The sequence below is a fragment of the Larimichthys crocea genome, chromosome XXIV (genome assembly GCF_000972845.2).
Source record: "Larimichthys crocea isolate SSNF chromosome XXIV, L_crocea_2.0, whole genome shotgun sequence".
Lineage (NCBI taxonomy): Eukaryota > Metazoa > Chordata > Actinopteri > Sciaenidae > Larimichthys > Larimichthys crocea.
This window is the reverse complement of record NC_040034.1, coordinates 19,380,991-19,394,617: the sequence shown is the minus strand read 5'-3', so window position 1 is coordinate 19,394,617 and position 13,627 is coordinate 19,380,991. Positions and strand designations below refer to the sequence as shown.

General features: G+C 39.9%; 1 protein-coding gene across 2 annotated transcripts in view; it reads left to right on the top strand.

The window, feature by feature from the left end:
- Nucleotides 1-13,627, top strand: part of crybg1a (crystallin beta-gamma domain containing 1a) — a 37,571-nt gene that overhangs the window by 6,776 nt on the left and 17,168 nt on the right. For both annotated transcript variants that reach the window (XM_027274892.1, XM_027274891.1), the window contains exon 2: nucleotides 9,173-9,314. In XM_027274892.1, coding sequence (XP_027130693.1) covers nucleotides 9,173-9,314 — 142 coding nt within the window. The remainder of the gene's footprint in view (nucleotides 1-9,172; nucleotides 9,315-13,627) is intronic.

Genomic DNA, 13,627 nt, shown 5'->3' with positions numbered 1-13,627 from the left:
TTCTCCGTGGGGGGCGCACGAGCGCCCGAAAAAGGAAAAAACCTTGCGAATTTTCGATACCGCTCATTAAGTTCCAGGTTCGCCCAGGGCGCAAATGTGGCCAGGACCGGCGCTGGGTGGGACGCCGTTGTCTCAATTGTGTCAAACGCCTGATGTTAAAAAATCTGTGCACTGGATAAGTCTGTGAACTGCGGTGTGATAGTATCATACCGCAGTTAAACAGTATAATAATACACCACATGCAAATGCCAAATCTGATTTACGACCTAAAACCGTAGCTCAAGTTATCTGCTCTCTGTGTGCGGGTAAGTGAACACTGTGAACATTTTGCTATCAGAGGTGAAATGGAACAAATGAAAGTCACCTGATAAGCTGGATCAAACTTCTTTTAAAACGAGTTCAAAGATACATTTAAGTAATAATAACAGCTACCACAACAGTTCCTACTGCTACACCCAGACATACATCAACAGAAGCAATCAGCACCACCTCTGCTGCTGAAACCGAGCCAGCTTCTCACATGCTCATTAGATATGTGTTATTATTGTGTGGACAAAGCAAATCTATTTCTCCAGCTGTGTTTCTTGCCGTGATGTAACCTGTGGGTTGATGATGTTATAATGGCTCGATAAATCAGGGTGATTAATGACCCACAATCTAAAACTGAAGTTTGTGATTTGGGATGGAGCGAAAGTTTTGCTTACTTTTGTTTTCAACAACGGCCGTGCGTGTTGTGCACCTGGAGCCGCTGATTTGGTTAAGTACAGTAACTGTAATCTGTCGGCTGTTTTAACCAGAATCGTTGAATGCAGATCTTGTATCTGTTTTTCTGTCAGTCAGTATTTTCATCCTGAATACATTCTGACAGGCGGTGGCTCGGTGTTAACTCCAGCGTAAACACAGAGGCTAACCTTAACCCATTGTTGCCCCTTTGTGCTGCAGTAGACTCGCAAACACAGCCTTTAAAATTAAGGTGAGGGAGCAGCAAACAGGCAGGTATGACTAAAGTCAACATGGCCTGGCTTTGGTCTTGAAACTAATGTTTGCTATTGAACCTCTGCATTTATTTATGGGTGGCTTTTACTGTAAAAAGCAGAGTTACACAGTCCTCACACAAACACACCTCCAGCGCTGTAAAGGGACTGTTTTTAGCCAGATTCTGTTGAAATAAGGCCAGCACTGTGGGCTGACTCAAGTTTTTTCCATGGTAAAGAGAGTTCTCATTGTTTAAGGGAATATGCGTTCATCTTTATTGCACCACAGTGAGCAGCTTCAGGAACATGTCGAGTCTTATCTGCCCTGCCGACTTTAACTTATGTCACTCAAAGTTCTGCTCGTCCTTTCACTGCATTTTTATTTTGATTTGTTGCATGGTGTTGTTATTGATTTATGAGGATGAATTATCTTAAAGACCTTATTGCTGTAAGTCATTTGACAGATTTATATATGGAGGCCCATTAGAGCCAAGATTTGTGGAGAATAGTGTCATGGGAAAGTGAAAGTATTGTCATTATTAATTAGTATAATTATTTTTTATTGTCCTGAGAATTACTGGTATTGATATGCATTTGATTTAGTATCTCGTCATTTTGATTTATCATGAATCAATATTATCTGTGTTATTTTTATGACATAATTTGCCTTCCATACACTATGAATAAGTATGGGCTAGAGAGGGAGAGAGAGCATGAAAGGTTTCCTCCTGCCTTTCCAAAGTCAACATGTCAGCATTATGAGCTGCCATTGTAACACTGTCATGTGTTTGTACTTGTGGTAGCATCACAACTGTCTGTCTAGGTGATTGCAACAATGATATGCTGAGTACACTTCATTACTTCCACAGCACTGTTCTCTCTGCAGGAGTATGCGTGCAGTTGGCTTCATGATGCAAGTACAGTGCACTTTAGTTTGGCTCTAGTTTTTCAGTGTCTGCTGAGGAGGAACACTCGGAAGTATTCACAAACACGTTGGCTCTGTTTCCATCGCACGCCATCATACCAGTTCTTCGTCCAAGTGTAGGAAACGTAGTGGCTGCAGACTACTGGTTGCTGCAGACCCGCCCAGCATCTGGCAAACACTCAGCCTTACAGCAGCTGTTCCAGGCACTCCCTTATGCACAGTCGCTCTTATAAACAACGGCTGTTTTCAATTCACGGTGTGAAGCTGCCTTTGCAGGATGTGCTTTACAAATGTACCACTCGTTGCTTTGTTTCAGCCGTGAAGGAAACTGCTGTGTCTGTGCATGAAAAGAGAAAATGATTGCAGAGTGATAGCCGCTACTTTTTGCTGTGATGAATGGGGCAGCTCCAAGTTTCCTGCAGGGCAGCTCGACCCTGGAACAATCCCCTTACACCAGGCAGCAGTCCAGCCATGTCCAGTTTGTGTATCAGTTTGGTCCTGTTGTGTACAGCAGTCAAATCTGGTGCCTGTCTTCAGGGTACTCTGGGTTTTTAGTTTTCTCATATTAGAACAAGTTATCTTCCACCAACGGCCTCTAGTGACTCATTATACCCTGCATATGCCCAACAGAGGGTGAGTCAGTAGTTGAATCCGTTCCATCCCTTGTTTGAGTTTATCCAGTAGCCCTACACAGGACTGCAGGTTTGCCAAGCATGCTGAAACGTTTGTTTTATTTGCCTCGTTGTTTCAGAACCGTGAAAGATGAGTTTGTGTCGATAACCATTTTCTTGGCGCCATCATGTTGTATCAGGGAGGCGTTAAGTGCTGGGTTGGCCAACGTGCTGTGGTGGAAGTTGTTTCGAATCAGCCTTTCCATTAGTTAATAGTAAGTGAAACTTACATATGGCTTGTGTCAGTGTCAGTGTGTCACATAGATTTGGATTCAACTTTTTGAGAGACAGAATGATGAAACACGTTTATCTGGTGAAATAATGTTAATGAAAAAGAGATGTTATCTTACCATGATTAACACAATGTTGAGAATTTACAGTATGTGGACAAGGTAATAACAAATTCTTTCTCAGCCGCCCCCAAGTGTAACATTATGGCAACCTATGAATGAGACAGGAGTTTTCCATGAAATGTTTCACAATAACGTTTCTGGCCAAAGGGCTTTTGATTTCAGACAGATACAGGAAGTGTTGAGTTTGTATTAACTGACTGTAGCTGGCTCACTACCTCCCTAACACAGCAAAATGTTAAATTATCAGCCATGTGAAGCCAAGAAGGGAATAATCATCTACTGTAGTGCTGGGTGATATGGAAAAAATCATATATCACGATATGGATTATTTTATATCATGATATACCACAATAAAGTATGTTTTCAGTTATTCTCTGAAAAGTTTGACAAAAATGCCATTGCTAACTTTTCTCTAACTTTATTTTGAAGTGACAAGTTGACAAGTGAGAAACATACATTTATTTTACACTGCACTAAAATGTATCAAATGAAAAACAGCTGTGGCGGAGGTACAGTAGCCTTCACATTTTTTTTCAAAATCATACAGTTATTTGAACTGAATTGTCAAAATAAGCTTTTCCAAATATTTGGGAAAAATTAACATTTTTGTTTCTGAGAAGAAAAACACATTTTTGCACAAAAGTTGAGCTATAAAAAATAAACACAAATTATTTTTTGACTTTCTGTGATCATGTGATGATGTTCCCATTCGCACTGAAGGCCCTTTCAGATGAAGAACTAGTAGCTTGAATGCAAGTACTTTTTGGCGTGCCTGGCCACCAATGGGAAGTTCATCTCCAACCCAGTCACAGACATACCCTCTCTTTTCGGTAAAAGTGCTTCTTCTTGGGCTGCCTGCGTAGCTGTCTCTGTCTGTTGCGACTCCGGGCATGAAACTTGAGCTTGTTGCGCGTCCATCGTTCAGCAATCATGAGTTGAGTAACGTAAAGCATGAGAATCAAAGAACCACGTGAAGCAGCACCATGTCGCAAAACCACAAGACAGAGTTTCTTTGCGAGAAATCTCTTTTTTATTCTTTGTTATTTTCACTTATATAAACTATATGCATAGTGAGAAGACAACACTAATACAATCATCGCTGGCTATTTAATGATATATTTGCTGTAATAATTGATAAAATTAGGTTAGAAACGATAGAAGAGAAATGGGACACTTTTCTATCGTCCCCACGATATGTATCGTCATATCGCCCAGCACTAATCTACCGGGTTTGTCATGTTTGTCATTACTTCATGATCACAAGAAACAAAGCAGCAGCAACTAACCAATAACAGCTGTGCATATGTGTGTACAGCGTTGAATGATTCAAGATTTAAAACAGCTAACTCAGCTGCTCTGCACTATTTTGCAACATTTTAACATCGACAAGCTTAATCTAGGGTCCACCAGTCTTCGTCTCATAGCGGCTGTGTTTACTAGCTGTCTTTGAAAGGATTAGATAAGGTGACAGCAAAGGTAAGCTTAAGAGCGGCCCTTAGTATCAGCTTTCTTCAGCTCCTCCTCTGCTTTTTGTTTTTTTTTTGCTAATCTTAGCTCAATCTTCTCTAGAAGCTAAACTTCTACCCTCATAAATATTCAAGGACTGACTTCTGTTGCTATGGTCTATTAAAGTTATAACAGCAAACATTGCTTTTTTTTTTTTTTTTTTACAACAGTGGAGCTTTTGTCTGTGGAGCTACAAAGAGAAGGTTCAGACAAGTCGGAGCTGGTTTGTGCCTGCACATTGACAGGCTGCTGGAGAGATATTTTCCCCAACTAATTCTGCCTCTGTATTTTTTTTTTTTTACATTTTTTTAAGGCCTGGAGTTGTTCTCAAAGGTTTTTTTAGGTAAAGATGCATAGGTAGCAATTAACCACTCCTAAGCCTCAGGTATGTGTTTGCAGACATTCTAGCTCTTGAAACAGAGCATTCCCTTCACGCTAAGCTTTCACTCATTGATCACTGCCCTAGGGGTCAGGTCAACCTAAAAAATCTAAAGGCCGATTAACGCTGAGGGGGGATCTACCGTAAACATATATATCAATAAACATGTAGACCACCTGTAGTGGACGCCACTGCCCAATTGGCGTTGCATATTAATTAGCTGTTGTTATTAGTCTTGACATGTAACTAACTGCATCATTGATATTTGGCTGTTTATTTGCAGTATTATAGTTTCCTAAGCTGTCACTGTGCATTAATTCAGTTTATCTCCTTAATGAAGAGTGACTGCAACTTTCCTCTACATACCATTATAAATTCATAATCAGTTTATGTTGTATATTAAATGAATTAAGATGGAGAGAGAAAGTCCAAAAGACCTCCAACCTTACAAGCTCTAAAACCTGCTTGATGGTTGTCAAAAATACTTTCTGTGTTTTCTTTTTTTGTTCTAAAACATACATCTCCATTAATTACAGATTCGATAGTATCTACTTAAAGTAGGAAAGTTAAAAAACAGAACTACAATCCACACAGCTCTGCATGCAGAGACACATATTTTGAGAGATATTTTCTGGTATTATAAAGACAGCGTTTATTTTACGAGCGCGGATAGATAGTAAATAAAAAACGCACCTGGCTAACTGGTCTGATAAGCTACGTCATGAACAACAAGCCTCATGTTCTGCCTGCTGCTGTGAATCACGGGCGGAAAAATAAAAAATGCCAGTTTTTGGCGGGACTTTATGAATGTTGTTATTCCTTTTTGATAACGTGGAGAAACAAAATGATGACATTTTGTATAAATAATTAACTAGAAATATGGTAATGTCTTCATCTAAAATATAACACCCACACAATAAACTGTCATTCTGTTGGAAACAGTCATAGACGGTACAGTATAAAACATGGGTGTAGTATCTGTGACATCACTCATCGTTTTCTAAAGAGCCGCTGTGAAGCTCTTCGCTATCATGTCAACCTGGACTCTGCCGACTCCCGGTTAATCCATATATGGGCAAAGAGGTGGAGCGTGGGTGGAACTGAGGCGGGCTTAGTGAAGTCAGCCAACTATAATAGCACCCACCTGTCAATCAAAGCAGCCCCGCTCTTATGCAAACCTTAACATAATTTGAAAACATGATCATTTTTGGCACTTCCTCACTTCACAGCTGCGTTGCTGCTCACTGTGTGTATCAAGTATTGTTTTTTTAACACCAGCATTGTATCAGAGTTTAAAATACTGGTATTGTGACAGCCTTATTGATGAGTTTGTTGTATTTTTATTCACTTTTATTTGATGTTCAGATGCATACAAGATAGTGCAGCAGGATCATGGGAAACAACGACAGGTCATATCACACCAAGATCGTTTGAACTAAGCTGAACTTAAGCTGGATTTTCTTGTTAGGAGGTTATTGCATTGCTGGAACTGACATGACACCAACAGCTAGGGCTGAAAAATCAGTGATCATCCTTGTTTTGAGTAACACGCCAACTGAATACACGACGCAGCCGGATACCGTAGGGCACATCCATCTACTGTTGCACCAGTGTCATGACAGTCAACTTGTGAAATCCCACGCCAAACCATAAATCAATTCACACGCTGGAGGCATCTACGGCAGGACTGTGACACTCAACACGGCTGGATTAATCTTGTTGTGGATGCTGTTGCCTGTTAACTCTCCTCGCCTACGTGACTCAGCATGATCAGACTATGGTGTAATTTTAATTCCTGCATTGTCATATTTAATTGAAAAAATTAGCATGTTCCTTGGAAGACGCTCAGAGGAGTTCTGGGTAAATCTAGAGAGACAAGAGATTGCTTGTAGATTACATTCTGGGTGGGCATCTTCCTAACAAAAACCCATCTTGCCCTCGTCCCCTTTTCTCTGTTTAATATAAATCCTGTCCTACTCAATGTATGCTACATATGTCTGTGACACACTGTACAACAACAATAACCTCAACCTGAATGTGTACATATCTTTATTCGGTCATGTAAAAGTCATTATGAGGTTTTAACAGCTCCAACAACGTCCACAATCAGATCACCAACCTGTTTTGTCAAGCAGAAACTTTAAGTTACTGTCATATAATATCAGGAGAGGCGTGGTTGATTCGTTCCACAGATCAGATCTGCACAAAGAATGTACACATGATGTGAGACCACCTACAGACAACCTGCTGATAAGTTTGGAAGCACAGAATAAACCTCACCAAACAGACGGCTCTCAGAAAGTTGTTTATTTTCCTCAGTCTTGACATGTTTTACCACAAGACAAACGCTGCTTAACAGTCAGTCTTGTCAACTGAGCTGTCTTCCTGCCAGCTTTTCTAGAAAACCAATCTAACTCTGCCACCTTGTGGGGAAACACCACATCACGTCACGTCCTGGTGCGGCTGATGCTGCTAAAAGGAACTACTGCAAAATCACTGCCCCCGGTGTTGACAGTCATGTTGTCATGTTGCTGTTACGTCTCGACAAATATCTTGCAGTGTGACGTCCTCTTACTGTGAATACTGACACTCTGGTAGAATGAATCACATCACACCTGGAGGCTGCCATTGTCATGCTTTGTACGGCTGAATCCATAACGATGCGGCATGACAGCATTATGTCACAGTTACATGACTTACAAAGTGTAAAATTAGCACATGTTGTGTTCATAAGGTGGAATGCTGTCTGTCATTCTGTCTTTGTATCAGAGCGCTCGCTGCTCGCTGGACTCTTTGGTCTCCAGACTGGGTGTGATTTGTTTGCAGCTGACTAACTTCAGACCGTTTGCAGAAAAAGACACTCCTCTTGAAATAGACATGCCTCACATGCGTCCCAGAATCCTCGGTGGCACTCTAATTGCTCAGCATGTGTGGTTTGTCGGCGAGGAGAGAATGTTGTCACATTGTCTGTCTCTTCTGTGCGTCTTTTTCCAACTCAACGTTACTGCGGTTAAGATCAATTAGAGGTGTCAGTCTTGTGCATCTAAGAACAGTAATGTGGCTAAAAACAGCCTGGAATAGGTTTTATTTGTATGATTCTCACAAGGAACATTATGGGTACACTTCGGCCAATTAGCACCTACGTTTCTGAGCACGTAACATCGTGGTCATTTGTTGCAACTTGCCACCCGCCATGAAATGGAGGAAGAACTGCTTTATGGTGTTATATTTGAGTCTAGTGTTGCCACCCGTCCCGTTTTTCCCAGAATTGTTCTTTTTTCATCAGCTGTCCCGGGGAAAAGAAATCTCTCCCAGGACACAATTTGTCCCGTTTTCTGGGGGAAAATTAGACCTAGACTGCACTTTATTGATCCCTTTGGGATGACTCCCTCAGGGAAATTGAATTTCCAGTAGCATACAGATACTTGTATACAAAATAAAGAAGGTATGAAAAAAATACAATATAAGATAAACAGTAGAGTCTTAGCTAAATATATAAAGTAGACAGTAGACGGTGTGGGGGTGAGTGGTGAGGGGGTGGCTGGCATTGTCAATAATGTCCAGCACTTTATCCAGTGCCACCGTCACCAGTGAGTCCAGCTTCATGCCAACAACTAAAGACCGCAGTCTCCTAAGGAAGTACAACCTGCTTTGTGTCTTCCCATACAGGTGGCTGCTGTGTGTGGTCCAGTCCAGTTTACTATCAAGCCACAGACCCAAGTATTTGTAGGAGTCCACAGCCTCCACCTCAGCTCCCCCTAACAGGACTGGTCGCGGTCTTGGTCTGGACCTCCCTTACAAGGCAGATTAGGTGGATCCGCCCAATCCGTCCCCAGACGGTTAAATAGCTACAGAAGCATGGGAACCTTTCTGGACTACAGAACGAAGGAAACCAAATAAAGTTTTTACATTTGGTGGTTATAACACTGGTTATGAAGCAGTCTCAGTTAAATACTGATGTCTCTATATGACCTACATAAACAAACAAGACTATCAATGAGATGAATGACCATTTCTGCTGTATGGAGTTATTTTTAATGCCTGCCTGGGATTTGGTTGGATTCAGTGGAAACAATACGGCTTTTGTCCTCAAGAGGGAATTAGCACAAAATGAAAGTTCCTTGCAGCTGCTTTAAAGTTGTTTTTAAAAAAATCAGTACACTTGCAAAGAGATTCTATCAAAACAATAATTTATTGTAGTAAAGCTCCATGATAAGGAGCTGAGTGACTACATGAAGCTGTAAAAACATGAGCACTCTATGTTGAGAGAAGAAACAAAAGGCCAGTGACATAACATCCTCTCTCTCTCTCTCTCTCTCTCTCTCTCTCTCTCTCTCTCCCCGTTTCCTGGCTCTCTCTACCAGGAGCTTCGACCAGATGAGCGTTTCCACAGAGTGCAGTTTCCGGACTGAATCGGACTGGGGCCCTGACTCTGAGTCCACCTCCGTGATCAGCCTTGACATGAATAACCTACACAGTCCTACTTCACCCTCCAAATTCTTCAAGGTTGGTTTTGTTAACTCCTTTTCTCGGTTGTTATCAGTGTTAGACTGAATAGATAGCAGCTGATGGTAGAAATATGTTACAGTGTGTGTGTGTGTGCATGTGTGTGGGTGTGTACTTTTTTTGTACTTTAAGTACAGTATCAGTACAGCAGTATAATCATATTTTTTTAATAGTAAAGTAAGTTTCTATAGTCTTTGGCCTTTTTTGAGCTAATTGTATAGAGACAGCTGAAGAGTGACAGGAAATGTGGGGAGAGAGAGATGGGGAATATCATGCCGGAAAGAGGCACAGGTCGGATTTGAACCCTGGGCTGCCGCAGCAAGGACTGAGCCTTTGTACATGGGGCGGCTGCTCTACCAACTGAGCTAACCAACACCCCAAGTTTCCATAGTTTTTAACTGTAAAGAATGACTATTTTTCATTACTCATTTCTTGATAAAAGCATTCATTTTATGAACATCTAGCTTCATGTTTCATAATTATGTTTTAATTGTCCATATCCATTATCACACTTTTTTAAAATGATAACAACAGTAGCAAAAGCAAAATAAACAAAATAAGTATTGTTCGTGTGCTGAGTACTTACTACTTTCTACTTTTTCTCTACTTACCTTGTCGTCCCTGTACTTAGCTGTTAGTTTGTTCCTGTGAACGTACATTTCTCATGCTCACACTTGAATAGTGAAGCTGATTCTGACATTTGTTACTTTTCTAGAGATATTTTGTGTCGATGGTGAAAATGTGGCAAACATTTGCTAAAATACTGTCTCTGATTGATGCTACATTATACTTCACTAATGACAAAGAATTCGAAAACAAAATATATGATGAGCTTATAAAATGTGAAACACTGTTACATTATAAACAGTGTATATATAGTAGTTTGAATTATCTCCACCATGACCAACATTTCACACAGTAATCAATAATCATCAATGATGTGATATGTGCCATTTTATTGATACTTTAAGTACATTTTGATAATTAAAATGAAAGTTCCAGTGTGTAAGATAAATGGACTCTATTTACAGAATATGGCAGAAATTAAATATAATATGAATAACTATGTTTCATTAGTGTGTAAACACCTGAAAATAGGAACTTTTACATCAGTTAATCCTTAAGTAAAGAATAGTTCCCTGACCACTGTTTTCAATTTTCAAATGAAACAGTGAACTAAAGAAAAAAAGTTCACGAGTGAAGATTTTGTACAGAATTATTAGCTATTCTGCTCATTAATATAAACACTAATAACAATTGCAGATAAAAAGTATTCATCCGTCAGTATTTGCATTACAGTAATTAGGTCACAAAGGGGAGAAGGTGGGGCAGCATACAGTAGAGGCGTATGTTTTGTGTGCACACAGTACAGTACAAGACACAGCTTATCCTCAGAATGGTATGTGAGCTCTCTGTAGCTGATTTGGACTTTTCTAATCCCTGTTTCGTTCCTTTTTATCACAAGGCCTAGCTCAAGGACCATCCGCCGCTTTCCTTCTTCTTCTAACTCCATGATGTCACCAGATCACTTCTCTTTTCTGACTGTAGGGGACAGTAAACGCTCAGTGACAGAGCAGCCTGTCACTGGTGATTGAAATAACAAACTCAGAGGTTGTAAACGTGCGCTTCCCCTTTAAGATAAAACACACATAATCCTATGGGATCTCAATGTCCCTGGGCTTTTTTCTGTTGCCTCAAACCTGTCAAACCGGCTCTCAGTGATATTTGTGTCAGCGAGTCATTAAGAGCTTAAGTATGTTTCCATCTTTATAATGTGTTCAGGAACTCAAATACGTCATATCTAGAGTGCATAACAATAGGAAAGACTGTACTTCTTGGGGGGTTTATGGCAGGGGGAAAAAAACGAAACATCAGCGCGGTGTGTTTACACAAAGATCTGTTTAACTGTAATTAAGATCCACATCATTGGTCCTGTCTGTGCCTTTATTAATATCTGCTGCAGTGATCAGAGAATGAAGCAGATTGTTGGCTGACAGATAAGGAAGCGGGCCATAATGCACACTGATATGGTACTATATCTCCACCTACCTGACATTTGTCAATGCTGTAAGTAAATACAAGGACAGTGCTTAGTGGAGAGCTAATAGTAGACGCATTGCGTAGAGGGATGACAGGTAGCCGTTCAAGGCTTAAACACACACTGGACAAAGGATACTTCATTTCTGTTCTTTTTAAATGTACCTTGCTTCAACACAGCAGATTTTTGAATGAGTCGAAACAGCCCCGAGGTACAGTGTGACTTCTTTGACTACATATTATAGAAAAACCCAACTTGAGTCTATTCAAGTTTCTTTGTTTCGTTGTTTAGAAATGAACTGGAAAACCTGGCCGCAGACTGTCTTTACCTGCTGTTTGCTCAGTGAAATAAAGCGAATGTTTACAGCACTGGAGAGTGTGTCGAAACAGGTTTTTATCTTGGAAAACTACCTGTTCAGGAAAAACTTTGGAAATGTGATTGAACTCTCAGAGCAGTTGAGATAGACGCACATTGGAGTGCACATGTATTAGTCACGCAGCTCTGTGTAGTATCACCTTCGACCCATTTCACTGTAAAGCTCCTATCCAAATGATCTGTTTGAAAGGTTTTCTTTACTGATACAGCCTGGATTCCTCTTATACATATAAAGGTAGAGTAGATAACAGATGTCCTATTGATATGCCCCTCTAGAATGAGGAAGGGTGAGGCTGTCCTTCAGCTGGTCTGTCCACACCCTTTCAATTGCACTGGATGGTGAATTCTTTGTGCTTGTTTGCCATGTGAACCATCTTTCACAATCATTTTTTCTCACAGTGGAGCTCTGATACAAACAGCCATGCCCTCAAGTCAGACACTTGACACACACAAGCCACTGCAGTCAGTACTGCTTGTCTGCTTAGAAGAGAGGACTGTTTAACTTTCTGTGAAGTCTGTTAAAGAAGAAGGACACCGGCTTTGTATTTTAGACATGTTTTAACTTCTTTTATCTGCTACATTTTATATTTAAACATGAACTAGACACAGAACTCCAAAGGAATTGAAAAGTTGAGTCTCCAGGAAGTCATAATGGTATGTAACTGTTGTTTTTTTACTGTGGCTTGTTCTTCTTCTTTGAGACTCACAAGGTTATCTCTTATCAGATCGTCTTGTTTGTGATATAAATCCTGTTAATAAGTGTCATGGCAGCACTAAAATGTGGTGTATAACTGAATAGAGACATATTGGAAGGCACTGCTGTTTCATACTGCACCCTTTCGCTTTGTTCATTCATAATACAGATCTCTTTGATTGACCTTTGAGCATCAGACAGGTTCATATCGCTGTGGTTAGTCTTTAGCCACTCCAGTGTGATTGTTTTCCCAGTGTGTTGTTATTTTCACCAGGGTGTCTGCATTTAACATGTTTAACAGATGTTGTTAATATACTCACAGAGAGGGAGGGAGATAGTTTGACAACACAAGCAAAGTTAAGATGACACACAAGTTAATAAAAGAAAGAAAAGACACCAGTCAACATAATGTACAGCGTGAAGTCAATAATTCTATCTATGTAAATGGTTACATAAGGCACACGTTTGTTTTTCTCTTCCTTTTTTATTATATTGTGTAAATTCTCTCTTACCTCAAGTTTCTAATTTGTTTCTTTCCAGTCGTTGATTCCTGGACACGATTTCTGTTTCTGTGATTAAATATTAGGCAGTAATTAAGTTTTCAAGCAGAAATACTTCAAATGTGAAGTAAATAGTGTATATGAACTATTGTAGTGTATCCTATCAATCTATTCCTCATCTCAAATCTGCAATTATCTTTTTACCAGAATGTTTTTCACATTGACTAAATGAGGCATGGTTTTGTTTCGAACATTTTTATGTCACGAGTAGATTATATTTAGCTCATCAAAACATTTTGATAACGTAGTGCATCTGTATTTTCCATGCCCATTCTCTCCAGAAACTGAATGCACCAGTTGTATTGTTCTACATATATTTGCCATAGTTCAAGGTGTAATTTAATTATATACTGTGTGGTTGTTTCCAACTTTGTTCAAATACAGAGCGATCAAGAATTTTATTCTATTAAGTAACGGTGTGTTCATTTGGCTCTAGTTGATGATGTTTAATGAACTTTATTACAATACCTTGTATGTGAACATGTTTTCTGTCTGAGTCACATCCGATAGATCTTTCAGTCTTTTCCGAACTTAAACATCTACATTTAGTTTTAACAAGTGCTTTCAGTTAATGACTTGGTTCAGAATTATCCAAAAGTAATAAATACATCGGTGCAGGGTCATTTAGGTAATAACAGTGTGGTAG